The 26,598-nt window shown below is 41.6% G+C and overlaps 2 protein-coding genes across 3 annotated transcripts in view; both read right to left on the bottom strand.

The window, feature by feature from the left end:
• PTH2R (parathyroid hormone 2 receptor) overlaps positions 1-26,598 on the bottom strand; it is a 58,689-nt gene that overhangs the window by 9,747 nt on the left and 22,344 nt on the right. For both annotated transcript variants that reach the window (XM_036320587.1, XM_036320588.1), the window contains exons 3-9: positions 24,130-24,240; positions 23,895-24,016; positions 13,066-13,163; positions 10,785-10,974; positions 9,240-9,393; positions 5,109-5,169; positions 3,877-3,943 (exon numbers count right to left, since the gene is read on the bottom strand). In XM_036320587.1, the coding sequence (XP_036176480.1) occupies positions 3,877-3,943; positions 5,109-5,169; positions 9,240-9,393; positions 10,785-10,974; positions 13,066-13,163; positions 23,895-24,016; positions 24,130-24,240 (803 nt within the window). The remainder of the gene's footprint in view (positions 1-3,876; positions 3,944-5,108; positions 5,170-9,239; positions 9,394-10,784; positions 10,975-13,065; positions 13,164-23,894; positions 24,017-24,129; positions 24,241-26,598) is intronic.
• Positions 16,298-18,341, bottom strand: LOC118661999 (F-box only protein 31-like). The gene has a single exon (XM_036320589.1). The coding sequence runs from the start codon at positions 17,912-17,914 to the stop codon at positions 16,343-16,345; it is 1,572 nt and encodes a 523-aa protein (XP_036176482.1). The 5' UTR covers positions 17,915-18,341; the 3' UTR covers positions 16,298-16,342.

The raw sequence follows: 26,598 nt of genomic DNA, 5'->3' as shown, positions 1-26,598 counted from the left end.
TTATATAAGTTGAACTTCTTTGTGTTCAAAGACTGAACATTACAATGGATGAAAGGATAGAGCCGACTAGCACGGGATGCAGGAAACAACTAAAACAGAGTTCCTCTTTCTCTTTTCCTTAACTGATAAATTCAAGATCTCATATTTCTGCAAGTCCCAAAACCTTTCTCTACCCCTTATGACTGGCATCTTTGAGGCCATCTTCTAAGTACTCAGGAGCAAGGCTGATCAGTTTCTGTGACTGCATTTCTATTCCGCTGTTTCAGTCTCTCTCTAGGCTGACACCAGTGTAGATGCAGGTCCTCAGGGGGCAGTGCCCTGCTCGGTCAGGACTCACCGCATCTGCCAGTTTCACCATGACCACTTCTAGACCACGCTGCCCTGCCTGCTGCTCCCCCTGCTCTTCAGGCAGAACATCCTGCTCCCTCGAATGACGCCCTGTAAGGCCCAGGACCAAAACAGAGCTCTGTGTTCTGTTGTCAATTAGCAAAGATTCCTCTCAGGTTTTGATGTTATATAAAAGAATTTTAAAATCATCCTCAAATCAACATCAAGATGTTGCAGGTGAATAATTAAGTTATATTTGAGAGATTTATTTTCAGAATAAAAAAATTAATGTTTTCTAATGACGCTAATTCGCATTAACATAATTTTAACATAATGTGAGCAAAACACAGAAAACAACAGTGCTACAAGTTTAGATTCTAGGATTCCCAAATCAAGTGGTTCCTTCCATATTTGTACTAAAGTCTGATTATCTCTAAAATTCAATTATTAGAATTTATTCCCATTAGAACCTATAAATACTCATCCTTTACAAACTCCTTGATTCTCTTAAATTCATTTTGCTTCATATATTGCTCAGAAATTCTGACCACATTTTATCAGATTTTACTCTCAGATATACAAGAATCCAATTAATAGAATCTATGCTATTATAATTTCCAAAGCCAGAATTAAGTGAGGGATCCAACTTACATTTAAAATCCCTGGCATATATGGAAACTATATATTTACATACAACCATGCTACAAGTATGTAACACTGAAAAACAAACCATTGATCCTAAAGTTAACATATAAAAACACTATAATATTGCTATAAAGATGGAAAGATAAAAAAAGATGGAAAGATAATTTCCCATAAATTCAATAAACAATATTTATTTATTTATTTACATTGAATTTATTGGACAAGAAACAATCTTGACATGTTTTGGAATGCAAGTGAAAAGAACATGGTCAATAATATATGTTATAGCCCTAGCCGGTTTGGCTCAGTGGATAGAGCATCAGCCTGCAGACCAAAGGGTCCCGGGTTCAATTCCAGTCAAGGGCACGTACCTTGGTTGCAGGCTCCTCCCAGGCCCAGGCCCTGGTCCGGGCGTGCAGGAGGCAACCAATCAATGTGTTTCTTTCACACTGATGTTTTTCTGTCTTTCCCTCTCTCTTCCACTCTCTCTAAAAGATCAATGGAAAAATATCATATATATGTGTGTATATATATATACATATACATACATATATATATATATATATATATATATATATATATATATATGTGTGTGTGTGTGTATTATAGTCTTTGTTTTGTCACACTAGCCAGGTGACCAATATCTGGGCTTCCATTTCCTTCTCTAGGAAAATGAAAAGGTTGCATGAAATGGACTCAGAAGTTCTGCAATTATACTTGCTTTCTGCTGTTATTTCCAGCCTTCCCTCTTACGTTCCCAGGATATCTAACTTGTATGCCTGTTTTATTTTTTCAACAAGTATTTACTGAGTGACAACTATTTGCCAGGAAACTTGCTAGGCACTAGGAATACAGTTTAGAAAAAACAGGGTTTTTGTTCACTTAACCTTGCAATGTGATGGGCATTCAACAACCAACCACAAGCATTATTCACTGTGATGATCTTGAGAAGGGAAAACCCCATTATGGTCTGCAGGTTATGCTAGGTGGCTCAGTGGCTGAACGTCCATCTCTGAACCAGGAGGTCACGGTTCAATTCCCAGTCAGGCCACATGCCTGGGTTGTGGGCTTAATTCCCAGTGTGGGGCGTGCAGGAAGCAGCCGATCAGTGATTCTCTCTAATCACTGATGTTTCTATCTCTCCCTCTCCCTTCCTCTCTGAAATCAATCAAAATATTAAAAATAAATAAAGTAAGGAGCAGAGAAGGAAGCGCATCTCAGCCTTGCAGGGGTACAGTGTACAATGAAATGGACAGAGTGGACAAGTTCAAGGAACTGAACGGAAGACAGGGTCCCTGAGGCACCGCTGCAGAGGGGTGCAGGCATGAGGGACAGGATAGTCCTTCCTTGCCGGGAGCCGCTCCATCCTTGCTGTTTCAAAGGACCTGGCATATATGGCATACTGTTCTTAATATGTTTGCTCACCTTCTTGGCACTATGTGTTTTAACCAAGGTCTCCTCTCTGAGAAAGGTTGTTTCCCCAGGTAGGGATTTTCCCCTGAAGTTAGGGAGGGAATAAAACCCCTCAACTAAGTGCCAGGCGGGTAATTAATCACTTTAACTATGAACAATCATGCTTAAGCTACATAATCTTTACTCCCTGGAATGGAGATAAGAAACGCCCTAACCTTTGTAATAGAGATTGATAGGATTGAATCAACTGGTATAAATACAGATGTAACAAGACAGCAAAACACAGAACTTAGAACACAGAACTTAGAACACAGAACTCAGAAGACAGAACCTACACACAGAACTTAGAAGACAGAACCTACACAGACAGAAGAACTTCGCTGGAGAGAACATGGCAAAAGATCCTGGACTGAACCTGACTACAGAAATTGGCAAGAGAACCTGACTAGAACCTGGTGACTGAACCTGGCTGGAGAACCTGGAGAACCTAGCAAGAGAACATGGACACAGAACCTGGCTGGAGATCCTAACCAGAACCTCACTGGAGATCCTGACCAGAACGTGGCTAGAGAACCTTGCTATGATGATCATCTGAACGCCCTCTCCGTGTCATTCCTTCTTCGCTGACTCCATCCACACCTTTGGGGACCCCTGGACCTGCTGGGGTTGGACCCCGGCACTTCCTAGAGTCTCAGGATTTAGATTGTATTATAAAACAGGAGCTCAATGGGTAGAGACAGTGACCCTGAAGTCAGAATCCCAGCTCCACCACTTACTAGCTCATGACCTTGGGCAGTTTCCTCATTTGGAGTGAGGGGGAGGATTAGAAAAATTAGTACAGCAAAGCTGTGGCCAGCAGCGGTAAGCACACTGCAGTGTTTTTAGCATCAGCATCATCCTTCCTGGCTTCGGGACACGAGCAGCTCCGAGTGCTGTCAGAGTGCTGAGATGGGGTCCTGGGTCGTCTCCCCCCTTACAGGCTGGTTCTACAATAGGAACCAAAGGAAACTGTGATAACCCTGACCTGTAATAATGCAACAGGAAGGTGACGCTCGGTGAGCAGAAAGGTGCTCTTTGAGACTAAATGGACTTTGTAATATTGGAAAAACCTTAAGAATCCTTGCATTAGAACTGTCATAATTATACTTCAAGAAGACGCAAATGGCCTTTTCGACCTAAGTCTCCTTCCAGAATTCTTGAGGGTACCATCTTGTACTTGTTCTTCACCAATGGCGAATCTTTTAGAACCTCTATCACCACCTTCCTGTTTCACTTTGCAAGTTAGAAATCTCAGCAGATAACTTTCTCAGTGTCAGCCACGAATAAGGGTCTGAGCCCCAGCCCAGACTCTCCCAACAGCGACCGCTGTACTGTGATCATTTCCTTAGTCTTCCTAGAACTGTGACAAACTCTCTCCGGGTTTTAGCAGCAGCTTAATTCTGCATCCTTTTCTTTTTTTCTTTTTTAATCTATCCAGGCTTTTAAACTTACCCCGATAGCTGCTAAGATAGGGGCTTGATAAATCCACTTTATGTCTCCAGCACTAAGCTCCCAGCACCTGAGACAGGAAAAAAAGCTTTCGTGAACAAATTGGCAAACAAACAGGCAGTGAGAATTAAGTAGTATTTTCAGTTTTACGAAGAACTCCAGTCCCAAGCATTTAAGACAACAAGAAAAAAAATCTCATAAAACACCCAAACCAGTGGGAAAAAAAGTGTCATGTGTCCTGATTTCCATACCATTAGCTATAGAGTGTTATAAATATTCATGAATTATTTTTATCGTAACAAGAGTCAAAACCACGTTTCCAGAGCCACAAAAAAATTAGTCTTCTAAATGTGGTGCATCTGGTACTTTATTTTTATTATTATTGGAACTGATACTTTTATTTTACAAGCAATTCAATTTTATAACTTCACAACTTGTAGAACACTGATAATAATGAAAATCATTCTTATCCATAGGAATGCAGTAGAAAAGCTACAATAATGCAGATGATTCTTATTGATAGGAATGTAATAAAAAACTGAATGCAAATACTTGTTGTCCATAGAAATGAAAATTTGAGCTATGTTCAGTGAAATATAATTGATTAGTGTCCTGATCTGTCCTTTCAAAGCCAGACTTTGAAATTCTCTGCATCTTGGCCATCTGGAGAAAAACTAAACAGGCTTCGTTTTAGAAGATACTCTAAACTCTATTGAACATACAAAGGAAGGCTTTTTCAGTTCTAAAATTCTATAAGGAGTGTCATTTAATCACCCTTTCACGTAACAGAAGTGCATGAGTCGGCTCGAGCTGCCATTACATCTTACATACTGGGTGGCTTCAACAACAGACACTTACTTCCTCCCAGTCTGAAGGCTGGAAGTCCCAGATCCAGGTGTCAGCAGGGCTGATTCTGTGGAGGCCTCTCCTGCTGTCCTGTTGCTGTGCCCACAAGACCTATACTCTGTATGCACACAGGGAGGCAGGACGCTCTCTGGTGCCTCCTCTTATAAGGGCACCAATCCTATCATCTCAGAGCCCCACCCTTATGACCTCATACAGCCTGAATTACATCCTTTGGACCCCATCTCCATATACAGTCACACTGGGGGTTAGGGCTTCCACAAATACATTTTGGGGGCACACAATTCTGTCAATAGCAATAAGTTTGACCATGAGAACAGACAGCAGGCACCTGAATGCTTTTCTACGTTTACCTCTTCTTTTTCACTCACCTTGCATCAGCCACGGTTGCTCGTGCCACAGCCCAGCCTGCAACAAATACTGCGGGGAACCCTGCAATCAGAAAAGAATTCAGAGACCATGTTGTTGCTTTTTTAAGATGAAGAGATTTTTTTCTTATATTCACCACACATAAAAATATACTATTAAAGTGGAGAAAGGGAAAACAGACATGGAAAATGTTACTATGTGAACAAGATAAGTTCTAATTTTCTTGTTGTCCATTTGAGAAGTGAGCCAATACAGGGATGTTACTTAGTCCCAAAAGTCTGAGGATGAAGGTTGGCCCAATTTTCATATGAGTGGACTGAAGTTCCTGGGGCCAGAAGCAAGCAGTGGTGGGTGCATTTTGAATATAACACATATTATCAGAACAGGCAAACAAAAAACAAAATAACATAAAGGGTCACGCTGCATGCTTCTTATGTGTGGTATCTCTACACATATCTCCGTATTTCAATTGCATTTACTGCCAAATGGATGATCAAATAATGTTTACTAGATTGAAGTCACTTTACACAGAAATAATAAAACTGGAAATGTAGTGCCTTTTCCTGATTATTTTCAGAGAATACAAGAACATGAAAATATTCTACATACAAGCCTGGCAATGCGGACATGTCTACACAGTATAACCAGAAAAGGTGCTTTTTTATGATAATATGTACATTCTGACATTTTATCTTGACATTTGATAATTAAGAATGGCTGCTGATATAGAGGTAAATTACATTCAATAAGGATAAAGAAACAAGACTAACACCTTTTAAGTATAGAACTAGCTATATTTTTTAAATGTGTGGTTGAAAGAACAAAATGGAACCAAGAATAAAATGCCACATTTATGAGGAAACTGAGGCAGAGGTGGGAAAAATGAAGAATGAGGTTGGCTGGAAGAAAAGAAACATAGGCATCATCAGTATTTGCCCATACTTCTCTATATACCTTATTTTGTAATAATGATGTGTAAAAACAGTCATCCTATATAATAAAGCGGTAATATGCAAATTGACCATCACACCATCACACAAGATGGCCACCCCCATGTGGTCAAAGATGGCCACCCCCATTTGGTCAGAAGGTGGCTGCCACAAGATGGCCGGCAGGGGAGGGCCATTGTGGGTGATCAGGCCAGCAGGGGAGGGCAGTTGGGGGCGACCAGGTCAGCAGGGGAGTGCAGCTGGGGGAGACCAGGCCGGCGGGGGAGGGCAGTTGGGGGCGACCAGGCCTGCAGGGGAGGGCAGTTGGGGGTGACCAGGCTGGCAGGAGAGTGGTTAGGGGCAATCAGGCAGTCAAGCAGGCAAGCAAGTGGTTGGGAGCCAGCAGTCCCGGATTGTGAGAGGGGCCCCAGATTGGAGAGGGTGCAGGCTAGGCTGAGGGACACCATCCGCCCCCCTCCCTGCCCCCCCCCCCCCGTGCACGAATTTCATGCATCGGGCCTCTAGTTTTAAATATTTGTCTTCAATTTACTAAAGGTCAGATGTGGCATCTGCTCCTCTTTAGATTGTCACTTCCTTCCCTTCCTACTGATTGTTAAAAATCAGCAAAATCAATGTAAGTAATGTAACTCCACACCCAGCTGAGGAGAGCTGAAAGCTATAATGATTGGTTCCAAATGAATAACAAAGGAATCCAAGTAAGCTCTCTTCTCTAGTGAAGCCAACAAATTACCTCATTGAAAGAAAGTAGGAAACTGGATTCACTGTGAATTATTCTAGCAAATGATCCTGGCAGGCAGCTGCAATGTTTTTTATCATTATTTTCCTCATAGGAATTTGGAACAATGAATAAGAAATAAAAATGTTTTAAAATTAGATTCTCAGTGTTGAGATGATGGAAAATAGTCTGCTAATAAAATAGCTATTTACTTCAATAAATAGTAACTATGAGCAGTGGAGAGAGATTCTTCAAATAATATTACTGTTCTCTTAACTGTATATGCCCTAAGCTAGAGCATTTACTTGTTTAAAAACTAGAATTTAAAAGAGAGGGAGTCAGAAGATAGACCAACTCTAGAATAATAATGCTATAAAGATTGGTTATTAGTGTTTTTAGATTATGGTTAATTGAGTGAGCATATATTTCACATAAAAAAGCTTTTTCAAAGTGAGTTTTCATATAAATCCTTCTTGCTGTCATGTATGTCTTTAAACCATTTGATAAAACAAGTTCAAGGAATGATGCTTATCTACTGTAGTTATTCCTACGCCAAAAATTTTGTGGACAGATTAAAGTTGTAAAAAAAAAAAAAAAAGGTAAGAAACTCATATTCACATAAAAGCTCATTGAAAATTCTCTTTTTCATAAAAAGGCTTAACTAGTTTCCTGGGATTCAGTGAGACAAAGTCCTGACTATAAGGAAGGACAGACTTGACTGATATAGCATAAGTAAGAGTTGATGAGGAAGTTAGCTATCAAACCAATAAGTAAATAGAGGAAAAAGAATTTATTACAAGTGTGACCAGTGCTGTATAAATCCAAAAAGAAAAAGAAACATAATGCAGACAAATATCTACATTTATTGTTAAATTTTCTATTAATACTTTTGCCAACACCTAGTAATTATGTTGGTACACAGATATAATTTTGACTTGAAGTCAAACTACCAAAAGCTGTCCAAAAATATTTCAAAGTACCCTAAAAAATGCAATGTATCTTTTTGGTTTTTTTCCAGTAACTGCTAGTTAAAGAGATGGGAGAGCCTTAAAGCTGACAAGCTCCCTTCCGAAATAAAACTTTATTCATAACAATCATTATTTCATAATAAATGAAGTGTCAGAGTAAGTTGACCCTTTGTCTTCTTTTTTTTAATATATTTTATTGATTTCAGAGAGAAAAGGAGAGAGAGAGAGATAGGAAGGAAGAGATAGAGATGATTCACTGCCTCCTGCACACCCCACACTAGGGATCAAGCCCACAACCTTGGCATTCTGCCCTGACCAGGAATAGAACTGTGACCTACTGGTTCATAGGTCGACACTCAACCACTGAGCAACACTGTCCAGGTGACCCTTTGTTTTCTTAAAGGTTATTAACTAGAAGGAAATTCAATATTCCTCACTTCACATTTTTTAATGTTGAAACAATTTTAAGGCAAAATGGGCCAAGAAATATTCTAATTTTGGAAGGGGGAAAAAAACCTTCAAATTTGATCTTGAGCCACCTAGTTCATTTTTTACCTATGCTGAGCACTTCATAATTTAAATGTTAAAATAGCAATTGCAATGTGCAATTGTTAATCTTGAAACTTAATTTTAACCACATACGAGTTTTAATTTCTCTTTAATTTTAACAAACAACATCCTTTTCTCCATGTCATGCGTGTTGCATTAGTCCTTCGTCCAATAATCCCTCTAATCCTAGTGAGGCAGTTTTGAAATGTGAACTGAATATCTTTTTTTTAAATTAGTTATCCCATAAGTTAATTTGAATTATTTCCATCTAAAAGATATGGTCAGTCTACATAATTATTTTGTAATTTGTATAGTTACATGCAGTCAAGTTAATCTTATAAATTCCTTTCTGGCATTTTCATCACACAACCTAGAAACAGAAGTCAATGATGAGCCATTATAGCTTAAAATTCAAAAATCAAAATTTTAGGATGGAACTACAGTGGGGCCTTGACTTACGAGTGTCCCGACTAACGAGTTTTTTGAGATACCAGCTGTCTCTCCGCCACTTTTTTGCTTTGAGTTGACAGAGTAATTTGAGTTAACGAGCTCCTTAGCGAGCTCCTTAACGAGCTCGGTCTCAGAACGAATTAAACTCGTAAGTCAAGGCCCCACTGTATTGCTAACTCAGGACATTGAATAAGCTATGGACAGAGCAGTTCTAAATGTGTATGGCTAACAATGTGGTTCTCTTATGTTTCCACCAAAAAATCTTCTTAAGAACGTGGCCTCGGAACACTAGCCATATGCTAAGTTTGTTACCACTGGGAGGATTTCAGACACGCTCTTATACTTTTCCTTGACGAACAGTGAAAGAGAAAGAAGGAGGGATAGAGGTAAAATGAGGAGGGATTATTCTAGGGAAATCGCTGAAAGAATGTTAATGATAGGCATGACAGAAAGTCCTAAAATCCATAATGCAGTTTAAAAGAAAAAGAGTAATTTCCTTACCCCAGCCTATCAAGGTGAAACCCCACAGGTATTTGGTGTCGGAAAAGAAAGCCACAAAGATTAGACTATGCAGGTAGAGACCTTCCACCAAGATCCAATAGTAGTTTGTAGCCAAGAAGTAAATAAACATCACAACAGCAATCTTGCACCCAATCTGTCACAAATAAACCAGAATTGCATCATATTAGAACTCCTAATTGTACTGAATGACAACATTAGATGACTGAAAAGCAATTCTTCATTTTTCTTTTTATAATCTATATGTCTTGTACATAGGAAGGCCAAGGGTTTTGAAAGAGACTAGAAAATAATTATTTTAACATAGCATTTTTAAGATTATAGGTTTGATTCTATTTTTAAAATAATTATTTTCTTTAGAAAAAAATCACTTTTCCTTAATTTTTCCTGTTTATAAAAAATATCCATAATCAGCAGATTAAATTTTATTTTTTTAAATATATTTTATTGATTTTTTTTTACAGAGAGGAAGGGAGAGGGATAGAGAGTTAGAAACATCAATGAGAGAGAAACACCCATCAGCTGCCTCCTGCACACCCCCTACTGGGGATGTGCCGGCAACCAAGGTACATGCCCTTGACCGGAATTGAACCTGGGACCTTTCAGTCTGCAGGCCGACGCTCTATCCACTGAGCCAAACCGGTTAGGGCAGCAGATTACATTTTAAAGAAAAAAAAAACATATCCATGATCATTAGAGAAAATTAGGAAAATACAGGAAAGCATAAAGAATATATTATCTATTATTCTACATAAATTTACTTATTTTCTGGTCTTTTCTTTATGCCCCAAAAGTTAATGACTTAAAACAATAAACATTTAAAACATCTTATGAATCTAGATGATTCTGCTGATCTGCGCCAGGCTCAGCTGATCTCGGTTGGCTAGGCTTGCACATACAGGTCTGCCCTCACATGGCACATTATCACTTCTACGTCCTTCTATTGTGTAAAACAAGTCACAAAGCCAGTCTAGAATCAGAATCAGCTTGGAATGCAAAGCTACACGGCAAAGAGCAGATACGGATAGGGTATTAATTTGCACCAATTAACTACACTTCATTTCCAGATATGTTGCTTTAAGGATCTAATTAACTGAAATATTGGGTGGTTCTATTTAATAACACCAGGACATTTAACAGCAAAATCAAGTACCATGGAAGTCTGTTTGAGTCTACAATAAAGGATCTGAATGTCATGGGCTTTTAAATCCCAAGCTTCTGGGTTTGCAAGTGGGCTTTTTATTTTTGCAAACGGTGACAGCTGCTATGGGTCATACATTAAATGCCAATCCGATCATGTGGTTTTTGCACTTTCTGTTCGGAACACTCTTGAATGAATAATTAGGCATGAGAATTGAGGACAGAATTGAATAGGAAGTATCAGTATACAAATTGGTCATCTATTTTAGGAAGTCCCCAGATAAGATAAGCCAAAACAGTATAACACATATTTAGTGGACTGGAGTGTTTTACTTACGTGTAATGTTATGTAAGTCAGTAATGAGCGAAAATGGTGAAAACACTTACATATTGTGATTTGTCCATAGAAGGCGCGTCTATGAAATTCTGTAGGTCATCCTGCATCACCAGGGACTGCAGCTCCTTGACCCCTATGTGAGCATGGACCACCCTGTCCTTGACGAAAATGCTTGCAGCTCTCAGCATGAAAGATGCAAATAAGTGCAGGTGGATATAATTCCTAGTGCAATGCAATCGTCTATGGAGAGAAAATAATCAGCTATAAATTTGGATAAGAACAGAAAAGGGCAAAGAAAATACATAAGTGAGCCCAAACTCCTCCCCAAAACAGCGGAAAATATAATAAACATGAACAAAGACAGAAACCCATTCTCATATATTTCCAATAGAAACAAATGAGATCAAAAACTAAAATGTAACTTTTGGGGAATTAATTTCAAATTTATCCTTATCTGTTACCATGTTCATCCAGATTTTGCAGTGTTAAATATTATACTAAATTATACTAGTGCATTCTATTATACTATATATTAAAGTAATAAATGATTAATGGAGAATCACTGAACAGAGATAAACATCAAAACTGGAACTTTCACATTTTCAATACCTTCTCTGTAAGAAAATGTAAGATTGTGATAGCATTACATAATTTTATTTTCTAGGCATGTTGGAGAGGAAACAAGCTCATCTATAATAATCTATAATAATAAAAGCATAATATGCTAATTAGACCAGCCAAATGACCTTCCGGACATAATTCTGGACATCCTTCGGGATGAAGCCGTGGTGGCGGGGGCTAGGGCAGAGGCTATTAGGGGCGATCAGACAGGCAGAGTGGTTAGGGGCAATCAGGCAGGCAGGCAGAGTGGTTAGGGGCACTCAGGCAGGCAGGCAGATGAACAGTTAGGAGCCAGAGGTCCCAGATTGTGAGAGGGATGTCTGACTGCCGGTTTAGGCCTGATCCCAGATTGCAAGAGGGTGCAAGCAGGGCTGAGGAACCCCTGCCCCCCATGCACGAATTTCATGCACCAGGCCTCTAGTTTTAACATAAAAAGCTTTGGAATTATAAAAGGATCTTAGACACAAGTTAGTAACATACTTAGTATGTTAGATTTTATCACACTAATTTCCAGTACAGAAAGCTAACTCCAAAAAGAGTTTTTCTTCAAGTTTGATGGGGGAAAAAAACAACTCAGGAAAACTGTGGTATAATCTGGTCAAAAAGGCTCAGCTCTCCATTGCTTGACGGTAAGAAAACACAGCTTTTCTGTGTAATAAACACACTAATACTACTTTCTCTTCCAGAGACAAAGTACCCAAATGAAAGGGAGTAAGAACATTTTTAATTTAATGATCTCTTTTTCTGTTTCATAACATAGAATGGGAAGGTCAAATAAGAACAAGCTAAATTTAGCCCAGCCAGCATGGCTCAGTGGTTGAGCATTGACCTATGAACCAGGAGGTCAGGATTCAATTCCCAGTCAGAGCACATGCCTGGGTTGCAGGCTCAATCCTCAGTAGTGGGCATGCAGGAGGCAGCCAACAATGAATCTCTTTCATCATTGATGTTTCTATCCCTCTTTCTCTCCCTCTCTCTCCCTTCCTCTCTGAAACCAATAAAAATATATTTAAAGAAAAAGGAATAAGCTAAATTTAGATATTACAATGTTAATGTGCTATTTATATCCATTGTGCCCAGATGGTCCTCTCAGATTGACTCTTCCTTGGGAGTGTCTTCACAGGTGAGCAGTATTTGACCAAGTGTACATGGCAACTATTTCCATCACGGTATATAAGTAGATTTTGATTATTGAAATACTCAACACAATTTGCTCTCCTAATAAAGGAGTATTTTATTTTGTGAAACAGCAGAGTTTCTGAAATTTGTATATAACATTTTCTCTATAGTATAGCAATCTATAATAATAAAAGCATAATATGCTAATTAGACCAGACATCCTTCCAGATGACCTTCTGGATGAAGCTGGGGCTGTGAGGGAAGCCCAGGTCCCAGGTGCCTGCCAGCAGCTGGAGGGAAGCCTGGGTCCCGGGTGCCAAAGGGAAGCTGGTGCCAGCAGCCAGGGAAAGGAAGGCCTACTCTTGCACGAATTTCATGCATCGGGCCTCTAGTTATCTATACAGTAATTATATAGAAAGAATCCACTGTTAAACAAAACCCTGAATTTCTCATAAAAAAAATTGTCAGAGTCAAGTCATATAATAACACTAGGCTGAATTCAGAAACTTGTGTTAGGAAAAATATTGGGGGACACAAACTGTGAGACCTCTGTGTCTTCAGTGGATAACAATGAGAATGGGAATCACTCACCTGAAGTAGCCAATGATGAGAATAGCCACAGCCAGGGAGCCAAAGGAGATGGAATATCCAACAGTGTACATGACATACAGGCGTTCAAAGAATTCTTGCTGCAGAGAAAGAGATTTAATTAGAAAAGCAGGTTTGAACAATTTGGTTGACATAAACTAAAAAAATCATGCTTTCACCAGTTTAGAGACAATGTGTTATCAAATTCATAAAATACCATGAATTATTCTTCTGGTCCCCTCTTATTTCCTAAATTCAAGTCAGGGTTAAAGATGTGAGAACAGTATTTGTCATTTCTTATTGCTTAACTGAGGTCAATCTGAGTGTTGTAATATTTACTTCTTATATTTTTGTACTGTTCATTTTAACTAATTAGAATTGTGTATTTGACATATGATATATGAAGTAAACTAAACACATGTTACAAGACTATTTTAAGAAGAAACTGGTAAAAAAAATATGTAGGAGAAACCAAGATGGCAGCATAGGTAAACACCGGAAATTGCTGCCTCGCACAACCACTTCAAAAATGCAAGTAAAAGACAAAATGGACATCATCCAGAACTACAGGAAGGCTGACTGAGTGGAAATTATACAACTAGAAGGAAAGAGAAAAGCACAGTGAGACTCAGAGAAGGTGCGGAAGTAAAGTGCAGAGGTACGGAGGCGCACGTGGAAAGGGCTGGCAACTGAGGACACGGTTGTCTTTTTCAATCAGGGGGGAGTCTCAAGCTCCTGACTGCTCTGAACTCCAGTTCCGGGTGAGTCTCTGGGTACCCAGATTCATACAGGGAGAAACTAGACTGTCTGGCATCGGTCGGAACTCCAGGGCGGCTTTCTCTCAGAGGTACTTGCAGTGATTACTGGGACACTGAGAAGTGGGGCCGCTTAGGGTAGGACTGAGGAGCAGCCATAGCTGCTTGCTTCGCCCTATTGATCCCCTGAGACCCCACCCCACCCAAGCTGTGCGCAGAGGCTTTTGCATATGAAAGTCCTGGCCCTTTGCAATCTGAAAATTACCTAACAAACTGCAACTGGGTCAGAGAGACCCAGAACTTCCAAAAGAAGGCCCAAGGCCCCACAGAGGCTTGCATTGCTTCACAGCTGGGCTCCTGCTGGGTAGCCTCAGGCAGAAGCTAAATTAGCACCTCCTTAGAGATCCAAGAGCCAATGTACCCAGTGGTCAGAGTGGGACCATCCAGATTACAACTCTTCAGATCCATAAGGGACACACTCAGGGGGCAGACTCAATGAGCACCAAAGCCCCACTGAAGCAAGTCTTGCCCCAGAAGGGTGTCTTCAGCACAGAAGTTCTCCCACTGCAGACACAGCTGATTCTCATAGACAATTGGCCTGGAGGTCAATTCCTCCCAGTGATACCTACAACTATCAAGGCTTAACTACAACAAGACTGTGCAAAGCCCAAAAAGGGGTGCACCAAGAGTGTCCACCTCTGTTAATTGGGGAGGCTGAGCCACTGGGCCCTATAGGACACCTAGCACAGAAAGCCACTCTATCAACATAGGGAAGCATAAAAAATGTGGAGACAAAGAAACAGGTCACAAATGACAGAAATGGAGGAAAGCAAACTACTGGATATAGAGTTCAAAACCACACTTTTAAGGTTTTTCAAGAATTTTCTAGAAACTGCTGATAAATTTAGTGAGACCCTCAAGAAATCTAATGAGACCCTCGATGCTATGAAAAAGGACCAACTAGAAATAAAGCATACACTGACTGAAATAAAGAACATTATACAGACTCCCAACAGCAGACTAGAGGATCACAAGAATCAAGACAAAGATTTGAAATACGAAGAAGCAAAAAACACCCAACCGGAAAAACAAAAAGAAAAAAGAATCCAAAAATATGAAGATAGTGTAAGGAGCCTCTGGGACAACTTCAAGTGTACCAACATCCGAATAATGGGGGTGCCAGAAGAAGAGAGAGAGCAAGATATTGAAACCCTCTTTGAAGAAATAATGACAGAAAACTTCCCCTACCTGGTGAAAGAAATAGACTTACAAGTACAGGAAGTGTAGAGAACCCCAAACAAAAGGAATCCAAAGAAGACCACACCAAGACACATCATAATTAAAATGCCAAGAGCAAAAGACAAAGAGAGAATCCTAAAAGCAGCAAGAGAAAAACAGTCAGTTACCTACAAGGGAGTACCCATACGACTGTCAGCTGATTTCTCAACAGAAACTATGCAGGCCAAAAGGAAGTGGCAAGAAATATTCAAAGTGACAAATACCAAGAACCTACAACCAAGATTACTTTACCCAGCAAAGCTATCATTCAGAATTGAAGGTCAGATAAAGAGCTTCACAGATAAGAAAAAGCTAAAGGAGTTCATCACCACCAGACCAGTATTATATGAAATGCTGAAAGATATCCTTTAAGAAGAGGAAGAAGAAGAAAAAGGTAAAGATACAAATTATGAACAACAAATACACATCTATCAACAAGTGAATCTAAAAATCAAGTGAATAATCTGATGAACAGAATAAACTGGTGAATATAATAGAATCAGGGGCATAGAAAGGGAGTGGACTGACTATTCTTGAGGAGAGGGGAAAGGAGTGTGGGGGGTGCAGGAAGAGACTGGACAAAAATCGTACATCTATGGATGAGGATAGTGAGGGGGAAAGGGCAGAGGGTAGGGTGGGAACAGGGTGGAGGGGAGCTATGGGGGGGAAAAAGAGGAACAACTGTAATAATCTGAATAAAGATTTAATTTAAAAAAAGAAAGAAAAAAATAATAGGAAGAAAAAACAGGTTAAAGATAAAATAATAGAGAGAAGCTACAAATATCACATCATTCTGTTGTGCACCTGAAAAGAGTGTGTTATATGTCCATTATATTTCAATAAAACATAAAGTTTAAAAAAAAGATTAAAAGAAGAATATGTAATTTTGTAGAATATTATTTCTGGCTTTCTTTAACTTCCTTATTGAGCTGTAATTTATATGAACTAAAATGTACAAGCCCTTTTATAAGTATGTGGGTTTTGACAAACCAAGTTCACTGTGACCCTACAAGTCAAAAACCACCCACCACCAACCCCCAGCTAACTCCTGTTGCAATTTCTAGCATCATAAATTGCTTATCTATTCATGTATTTCATATACTTTTTGACTGTCCATGGAGTTCTTAGAATTATATAGTATACACTCTTTTTGTCAACATGCTGTTTAGATACCCAGTGATATTTCACAAATCAATGATAAATTCCTTTTAAACTTTTTATTTAAAAAAGTTATAAATTCAAAATCTTCAAAGTGCATGAAAGCTGCTCCTCCCAGAGGGTCCAGACTGAATGTTCTTGAGCGTCTCCAGGAAGGCCTGCGAAGATGGTGCCTCCACATTCTGGAAGGTGTTCTGGACTCTGCTGAACAGGATGAAATAATTCAACTCAGGCCAGATGAACCCGAAGTGGTTCTCATCGAACAGGATGAAGACTCCCAGGTGGCGCCCGGTGTAGGCGAAGCCATTTAAGGTAGCAGTATAAGTAACAGTGTCCACGCCATAGAAACACATCCTGCAGGTTCGGGGGTAGTTCTGGTCTCTTGAGAGCACATCTGCTGGCAGAACAAACGGAACAGGCTGCTCCTCCGAAGCTGCAGCCAAGGACTCTATGACGCTGGGCTGGGCTGGGCTCTGCCAGCCATGGCCCTCGCTTTCCTCAGTCCCGTCTTCTTGCTGCTGCTGCTGCTGCTCCCGGATCACCTGCTTGTCGATCTCCTGGACCACGCGGGAGAGCTCACTGAAGTTGCGGAAGATCTCGCCATCTGGCAGCTGGATGCGGCGCATGAGGTGGATCTCTAAACTGTGGTTGGAGTTTCCCGTGACCTTCGTGAGCCTGGCATACTTCCCATGGAAGCTGAGCATGGCAATCGATAGGCCGTAGGCATTGCAGTTGCATTGGAAGAGGCCTGGCCTGATGAGGTCGTCCCGGTGGCTGGGCGGGAGGTAGAGGCGGCGGTAGGTCAGGCAGTCATACTGCTGTCTGACCTCCTGCGCCAGCACCCGCCCCCATTCGTCCCTAAGCCGCGTTGGTGAATCCTTTCGGTGGTCTGTCTTCTTGCACAGGGTGGTGAACCTGTCCTTCTGAATCTGCATGTGGCAGTTGTGGGGCCTGCTGTGGCGGCCTTCCATGCACTCCACCGCGGCTGATTTCCGCTCCGTCAGGCGAATTCTGAACGCGGGCTCGAATTGCATTGGGCCATCCACCTGGGTGTTAAGGCAAGGCCTGAACGTCCAACCAGTAATGCCTAAGCCGTCCACCACGACATTCAGCAGTGTTCTATAGCCCTCAGTATCTAGCTGCCACAATCCCAAAATGTGTCTGTATGGGTGGAGCAACTTCGCATAGACTTCTCGATAAGACATACCGATCGTCTCCAGGTTCTGCAAGTTTTCACAAACGCCAAACTCCTCCCGGCAGCGCCGTCTCCAGATGCTGTCGATGTGCAGGATGTGGTGGAATTTGGTGCAGGCCAGGGCCAGGCTGGGCAGATCGGTGACGGGGAGCGAGGCGAAGATCTCCACCAGCATTTCCACCGGCAGGTCCTGCAGCGAGCAGTGCGGGGGCGGCGGCAGCAGCATGGGACTTGCGATTTCTCCACTCCCCGCACAGCACCCCGCTGCCTCGTCCGCCTCGATGTGCTTTTCTGCCGGGGCCGGGGCTGGCTTGCCATCGGCCGCTGCCATCTCAGCGGGGCGCTGGCGCTTCTGACGACAGGACTTGCCATCGGCTGCTGCCTTCTCAGCTGGGCCCTGGCACTCCTGACAACACTGACATCCCCGCAAAGAGCCCACAACACAGAGGCAAGCGCACCCCTCCATGCCTCCAGGAGTAACAGCCACCACAGCCTGGCCACTGCGCTTTAAGCTGGCTCATCCCGCCCTGAGAGTCACGCCCCCCAGGGCCTAGCCACGCCCCCTCAGAGGAGCCAATTGTAGGACATTAGCAGCACTTCCAAAAGAAACCCACACCCATTAACAGTCGCCTCCCTTTCCCAGTGCCCCCTCCCTGTCCTCCCGCCCTAGCCCCAGGCAGTCACTAATCTGCTTTCTGTATGGATATGCCTCCAGGGATATGCCTATGGGGAGGGGGGGCAGACATTTCACATAAATGCAGTCATAATATCTGGTCTTTTGTGACTGGCTTCTTTCACTTAGCATAACATTTTAAAGTTTTATGTATGCTATATTCTAGTATATGGGTATACCACATTTTGTTTTTTGGGGTTTTTTGTTGTTGTTTTTTTTAATTAAATCTTTATTGTTCAGATTATTACATTAGTTACTCTTTTTTCCCACTATAACTCCCCTCCACCCAGTTCCCACCCCACCCTCCGCCCTCACTCCCCACCCACTGGCCTCATCCATAGGTGCACGATTATTGTCCAATCTCTTCCCTTACCCCACACCCCTCGCCGCCCCCCCGCCCCCCCCAGAATAGTCAGTTCATTTCTTTTCTAGGTCCCTGATTCTATTACAATCACCAGTTCATACTGTTCATCAGATTATTTATTCACTTGATTTTTAGATTCACTTATTGATAGATGTGTATTTGTTGTTCATAATTTGTATCTTTACCTTTTTCTTCTTCTTCCTCTTCTTAAAGGATGCCTTTCAGCATTTCATATAATACTGGTTTGGTGGTGATGAACTCCTTTAGCTTTTCCTTATCTGTGAAGCTCTTTATCTGGCCTTCACTTCTGAATGATAGCATTGCTGGATAAAGTAGTCTTGGTTGTAGGTTCTTGGTATTCATCACTTTGAATATTTCTTGCCACTCCCTTCTGGCCTGCATAGTTTCTGTTGAGAAATCAGCTGACAGTCGTATGGGTACTCCCTTGTAGGTAACTGATTTTCTTTCTCTTGCTGCTTTTAGGATTCTCTCTTTGTCTTTTGCTCTTGTCATTTTAATTATGATGTGTCTTGGTGTGGTCCTCTTTGGATTCCTTTTGTTTGGGGTTCTCTGCGCTTCCTGTACTTGTAAATCTATTTCTTTCACCAGGTAGGGGAAGTTTTCTGTCATTATTTCTTCAAAGAGGTTTTCAATATCTTGCTCTCTCTCTTTTTCTGGCACCCCTATAATTCGGATGTTGGTACACTTGAAGCTGTCCCAGAGGCTCCTTACACTATCTTCGTATTTTTGGATTCTTTTTTCATTTTGCTTTTCCGGTTTAGTGTTTTTTGCTTCTTCATATTTCAAATCTTTGACTTGATTCTTGCGATCCTCTGGTCTGCTGTTGGGAGTCTGTATAATGTTCTTTATTTCAGTCAGTGTATGCTTAATTTCTTATTGGTCCTTTATCACAGCATCGAGGGTCTCATTAGATTTCTTGAGGATCTCACTACATTTATCGGCGGTCTCACCAGTCTTCTTGAAGATCTCACTGCATTTATCGGCGGTCTCACCAGTCTTTTCGAGGGCCTTATTAAATTTATCAGCGGCTTCTAGACAGTTCTTTAAAGACCTTAAAAGTGTGGTTTTGAACTCTATATCCAGCAGTTTGCTTTCCTCCCATTCTGTCATTTGTGTCCTGTTTCTTTGTCTCGGCATTTTTTATGCTTCGCTGTGTCGATAGAGTGCCTTTCTGTGCTAAGTGTCCCAATTACTTGAGGTAGACACTCTTGGTGCACCCCCTTGTGGGCTTTGTGCACAGTCTTGTTGTAATTAAGCCTTGATTGTTGTAGTTATCTCTGTGAGTAATTGACCTCCAGGCCAATTGGCTGTGAGAATCAGCTGTGTCTGCAGTGGGAGAACTTCTGTGCTGGAGACACCCCTCTGGGGCAAGACTTGCTTCGATGGGGCTTTGGTGCTCACTGAGTCTGCCCCCTGAGTGTGTGTTTTATGGTTCCACGGAACTGCAAACTAGATGGTCCTACTCTGACTTTTGGGCTTCCTGGCTCCTGGATCTCTAGGGAGGTGCTAATCTAGCCTTTGCCTGAGGCTATCCAGCAAAAGTCTCCCTGCAGGGCTTGGGTGGGGCGGGTCCCACGGGATCAACAGGGCGGGCAGAGGGAGCAGTTATGGCTGCTCTCAGTCTTGCCCTCAGAGGCTCTGTTTCTCAGTGTCCCGGTAATCACTGCAAGCCCCACGGAGAGAAAGCTGCCCTAGGGTTCTGAGCGATGCCAGGCAGTCCCGCTTCTCCCGTTTGAGTCTGGGTCCCTGGAGACTCGCCCGGAAGTGGAGCTCAGAGCCTGAGACTCCCCCATGATTGAAAACAACAACCACGCCCTCAGCCGCCAGCCCGCTCCGCATGCACTCTGCACCTTAGTATTTTACTTCAGCACTGTGCCTCCTCTGAGTCTCGGTATGCTTTCTCTTTCCTCCTAGTTGTAGAACTTCTACTCAGCCAGCCTTCCTGTAGTTCTGGATGATGTCTGTTCCGTCTTTTAGGGTTTTTTTTGAAGTGGTTGTTTGAGGCAGCAAACTCTGGTGTTTACCTATGCGGCCATCTTGGTTTCTCCTACCACATTTTGTTTACCCATTCATCAGTTGATGAATATTTGGGTTGTTTCCAGTTTGAGGCTCTTTTGAATAACGCCGCTATGAACAGTGTGTACAAGTTTTTTGTGTGAACATGTTTCCATTTCTTTTGGGTATGTACCTAGAAGTGGAACTTCTGGGTCATCTGGTAACTCTATGCTTAGCATGTTGAGGAACTGTCAAAAACGTTTTCCAACGTGGCCCCGCTATTTTACATTTCCACCAGCATTGTACGAGGGGTCCAATTTTTAAACATTCTCATGAATGCTTTTTTAAAAAATATATTATAGCCATCCTATTGAGTGTTGAGCGGTATTTTATTATAGTTTAGAGCAGAGTTATTGACTGTAGGTTGACTTGACCTTGAACTCCATCAGGGAAATCTCTTCTATGATCAGCCTTCACCCAGCCTCTGCCAAATCTCTCAGGCCCCTGGTAGGAATGGGCTCCTACATGTGAGCAAGGATGGATTCGAGTTCTTCACTTTCAGTTGACCTCAGTTCTTCACTTTCAAGTGACTAACCTTGCTAGTTCCTTGGGTGAATGGATGCCCTCAAAAAAAAAGTTCACAGGATCTGCCCACTATGAACATAAGTTTCCTATGGGCTGAGACTGGCCCTGCCCATTCAGACAGGCTTCCATTTTCATGTTGAGAGCAGCTAGATCCCTTCTCTCCACTTTTCTGGATTCCTACCAGAGAAACACTCTCACCTTTGGAGGGTCCTCTTAGTGCCCTAGGAGGAATTTGATTTGCCTTTATCAGGAATAGACATCTAGGGTGGTTTATTTGATAGAGGGGTATAAATTCCATCTGCCACAGACACTGACTTCGATCATTTAAACACTAAAATTTCCCAATCCCTCCTTTGAAGAATAGTCCTATGTTATTATTGGTATGTAACTGGGTAATGGGTGTAAAGACTCTTCTTTTAGGGTCCTGTATTGATGGGGTTTCGAGGGAAGATCTCCAAGGGTACATGTGAGTCTGATAGGTCAAGGAGAACCTAGGAATGTGAGTGCAGCTGGTGTATGGCGCTAGGAGGGCTTGATCGGCTAGTGAAGAGATCCAATCATCTTTTCTCTCCCAGGATTGAGAGAGCCAGGGACACCACTGCCCTAGGAAGAAATCTGTGTAGGAAGGTCAAAGGCAGGTCAATAGATGAAAGGAGAGACAGAGGCTGCTGCTATGGTTAGAGGAGAAAAAAAAAAGAATATTGGGGGATTAGTTATGGTTATGGGAAATATTAATTGTGCTCTGTTAACCATGATTGCCTTGTGTTGGTTTAAGAAAGGACATTCTGACCTGGCTAAGAGTTGTATGCCCCTGGGACCTGGGAGTCAGTCTTGGACCAGGGCGTTAGCCTTGGAATGTGGTCCATTCTCATTCAAGAACAGCCTATTATCATGGAAAGATTAATAACTTTGTTGCCCAAACAATGGAGTCTCACCCCAGCCTCCTACTTCTCCATGCCTGTAAGCCCTACTTCCCCAGGTAATCTTTGTTTTACCACAGATAAGCAGCTGGCTTATAGGGGGCTGCAAAGCAGATTTTTGTGGATGACCTGTTGCTCTCCCATACTGTTGGCATTATAGGAATAAACACTCATATATGATTCAAAAAAAAAGTTATAAATTCAAAAGAAGTGGAAACAATAGTAAGAAAGGTCAAATATACCCTTCACCCAAGATCCTCCAGGGGTTACAGCTAACATAATTAGACCAAAATATCAACACCAGGAATTTGACGTTGGTGCAACTTGTGTATTTATAGTTCTATGTCATTTTAACACATAAGTAAATTTTAATAACCATCAAGGCAATCACGACAGGAAATGATTCCATCACCACAAAGATCTCCCTCATGCTGTCCCTTTACAGTCAGGCCGACCCTCCTCCTCCTCACCATCCCAAACACCTGGCAACTGTTAGGTTGGAGAGAGCCCAGGATCGGATACATGCAGACCATGCAGACATGTGACGAGATAATGGACTACCCCTGGCATTTCTGGCAGATCAGCATGCCAGACACAGATGCTGGCTTCTCCCTGAATCCACAACGACCCCCACACAGATACTGACTCCTTCCTGAACACCTTGCTGACCCCCTGCAGCTGAAATTTCCTCAGCGGAATACCTCAGCTTGTGTCCCCGCCCCTCACCCAACCGCAGTATAAAAAAAGCTCCCCCCTCCCTGTTGGCGTGGTGATCCACGTGCCCTGTCCTTGGGGGTAGGTGGGGACGCAGAATAAACTTTCCTTCCTTCCTTTCTTTTCTGATTCACTCAACTCTTTATTTCTGATGCCACCTCCTGAGCCACCTAACCTAACAGCAACCATGAATCTATTTTCTAGCTCTATAATTTTGTCATCACGCATTTTACACATGAGGTCTGAGTAATAGGAGTTTAAGCATGACTTTTAAAAAAATATATTTTCATTTATTTTAGAGAGAGGGGAAAGGAGAGGAATAGAAAGACAGAAACATCGATTAGAGAGAACATCAATTTGCTGCCTCCTGCATACCCCCTAATGGGGATCGAGTCCACAACCCAGGCATGTGAGCCCCGATCAGGAATCAAACCATGACTTCCTGGTTCGTGGGTCACGCTCAACCACTGAGCCATCCCGGTTGGGCTAAGTATGACTTTTAAAGCACCATGTATAACTTAAAAGTAACTACCCAGAAGTTTCAAATTTTACATACAATTACTACCCTAGAAACAGCTCTGCTGAGGGATTTGTAGATCAGGGCTCTGCTTTAGGCCTGCCCTCAGTGAGCTGTGTCATCTCTGGTTCTGTGTAAAATTTGGTATTATGCTGGAAGACTTATAGGATGCCCCAGGCCGCTTTAGTTCTACAACTCTAATCTTTCACACACTAATGAATCAACCACTGGCAAATCTTAGGAAATGGAAAATAATCTCTAAAATACAAAGCTCCTCCTGGAATACAGAGCGAGATGAGATGCAGCCATTTACAGGTAATCAAGAGAAATCATGCATGGTGTCACTGATTACCTCTTTAAATCTTTATACATAATGTAAACATAATGTAATGCAACAATACACACAGAGACACATATTTATACGTATGTCTGTATATGTCTCAGCCAAGTAGCTCTAACTTAAAGAAAATACCTTTCCTTAGCCAGGTATCTGAAAAGATTACAACCTTGTTTTTACCTTTTATGATCTTTGTTGTCTTAGGAATAAAAGGGTTTTTCCATATAATGGTTGACAATCAAAGACTGCATAAAAATCATTATTCTGCTTCCCTCAGGGGTTCACAAAAAAAAAAAAAAACAACACAAAATTACCACTACCTTCCCTGGGCTGATATCAGGCCGAAGAAAGTGAAGGCAATCTGAATAATTAGACCAGGTTTTATTTAAACTGTGTATAAAATCCCATGTTCCATTGGGGTTACAGCGTCGCAAAGCCACTCCTGTAAAGACAGGAAGAAAAACAGTGAGAGAGTGCTCAGGTCTCTTAGAGTCCGTTACAAAAATAAAATGGTAAATTTTGTTCCAAATTACCCATTTCAGAAAAACCCAATACCTTTATGATTGAAGTCATAAATATAAGGAGGGCAGGGAACAGCCAAGATTTTCCCCACTGTTCCTCTGGGCCAACAAATGAGTCCATCCCATTCCGGAAAACAATTTCCCTCTGATGAAAAAAGAAATTAAAAAGCACATAAACAAAAATGCAGTGAGAACCAGAGAGTAAATTCATTCAAAATGCAAAATTTCAAGCCACTGCCTGTAGCAAAATATAAAACAAACTAGTAATTTTGGAAACTAGAATGGGGTAGATAGGGTGCAAATATCCCAAAATTCATCCACTTAGCCTCATCGAGGGGCCATTGATAGGAACATTTGATTTGCATATATTAAAATATTTTAGTGATTCCAATATTAATGAGTTATAGCAATTAATATATGAGAAACAGAATTCATTGTGAACTTCTATAGTAAAATTCTTCCAACTAGCATAGTTGTAGCTGTATTTTTTTTTTTTTTTTTATGTTTTGAGTGATGGCCTCTTCATTGAACCTTTCACAATTTTATCTTTTTTTTTTTATTGCTTAAAGTATTACAAAGGGTATTATATAGGTGTCCTTTTTTTTCCCCCCGCCCTTGACAATCCCCTGGCCTTCCCTACCCCCCAGTGTCTTATGTCCATTGGTTATGCTTATATGCATGCATACAAGTCCTTCGGTTGATCTCTTACCCCCCGCCCTCTTGCCCCCCTACCCTCCCCGGCCTTCCCGCTGCAGTTTGACAATCTGTTTGAGGCAGCTCTGCCTCTGTATCTATTATTGTTCAAAAGTTTATAATGGTCTCTATTATCCATGAATGAGTGAGATCATGTGGTATTTTTCCTTCATTGACTGGCTTATTTCACTTAGCATAATGCTCTCCAGTTCCATCCATGCCGTTGCAAATGGTAAGAGTTCCTTCTTTTTTACAGCAGCATAGTATTCCATCGTGTAGATGTACCACAGTTTTCTAATCCATTCATCTACTGGTGGGCACTTAGGCTGTTTCCAGATCTTATGTAGCTGTATTTTTTACCCTAGATTTTTTTTTAATTGCTGTTAAAAAATATAACATATGAAATAGATTGAGCTTCAGAGGTAAGCTCCACGATTTGGGTTTGCCTTTACCAATGAGTGCCCTTACACCCATCTCAAACAAAATTCTCATAAGCTCTACTCTTCCCGAGATGCATCCAGGACCTTCTCACTTCTCAAACCTCCATGGCCACCAGCATGGCCAAGTCCTTCATCTCCAGCCTGAATTACTACAATAACCTCCAACTGGTCTTCCTGACTCTGTTCTTGCTCCCCTCCGTTTATTCTTTAATTACAGCTGACATTCAATACTACATTAGTTTCGGGTGTGCAGCATGGCGGTTAGACATTTATATAATTTACAAAGTGATCCATAAGTCTAGTACCCATCTGGCACCATAAATAGTTATCACAATATCATTGACTATTACACCCCATGATTATTTTGTAACTGCTAATTTATACTTCTTAATCCCTTCACCTTTTTCACCCAGTCCTCCAACCCCCCATATCTGGCCACCATCAGTCTGTTCTCTGTTTCTGAGTCAATTTCTGTTTAGTTTGTTTTTTAGATTCCACATACAAGTGAAATCATATGGTACTTGTCTTTCTGTCTGACTTATTTCGAAAAGATACTTGCAACCCTATGTTCATTGCAGCATTATTTACAGTAAACAAGATATGGAAGCAACGTAAGTGTCCATCAACGATTAGATAAAGAAGATGTGGTACATATATACAATGGAATATTACTTGGCCATAAAAAAGAATGAGATCTTACCATTTGCAACAGCATGGATGGATCTAGGGGACATTATGCTAAGTGAAATAATAAGCCCTTTCATTTATTCTTAACACAATAGCCCCAAAGGCTTCCCTTCTCACTCTGAGCAAAAGCCAAGTCTTTACAATGTCTGAAGGCCCCGACCTCAATTCCCGCTAAAGGCCTCCTTTCTCTGCCAGGAACTCAACCCAATTCCCCCAGAGAGCCCCAACGCTTATTCCCTCACCTCCTGCAGACTTTTACCCAAACTTCAACTTTGGAGTAAACTTTCCTATTTGAAATTACTTCCCAACACACTCCTTGCTGGAAGCCAATCCACCCTTGCTGCTTGACGCAGTCGCTGCAGGGAAGAAACATCTGCACAGTTTATGTTTCAAGGGACCTGGCATATATGACATATGTTTGCTCCCCTCTTAAGCGCTATGTGTTTTAACCAGGACCACCTCCCCGAGAAAGGTTGTTTCCCCAGGTTAAGGGTTAACAGGACTAAGGAAGAGAATAAATCAATAAATCCCCCTAGTGTTACAGAAATACCATGTACTACTTATGAAGAACTTGGACTAAGACTGTTGGCAATAAATTTGGGACTTGTTGGGCCCACATCACCAGGGGTCTGCCCACCAGGGTAAGCACCAAAGCCTATACCCCTGGAGACCCACTGACACAG

The sequence above is a fragment of the Myotis myotis genome, unplaced genomic scaffold, assembly GCF_014108235.1.
Source record: "Myotis myotis isolate mMyoMyo1 unplaced genomic scaffold, mMyoMyo1.p scaffold_m19_p_8, whole genome shotgun sequence".
Classification (NCBI taxonomy): domain Eukaryota; kingdom Metazoa; phylum Chordata; class Mammalia; order Chiroptera; family Vespertilionidae; genus Myotis; species Myotis myotis.
This window is presented reverse-complemented; position numbering and strand designations above follow the sequence as displayed.

Bases quoted from the DNA above. Each gene is read 5' to 3' on its own strand.
- LOC118661999 (XM_036320589.1), bottom strand. From the start codon at position 17,914: ATGGAGGGGTGCGCTTGCCTCTGTGTTGTGGGCTCTTTGCGGGGATGT.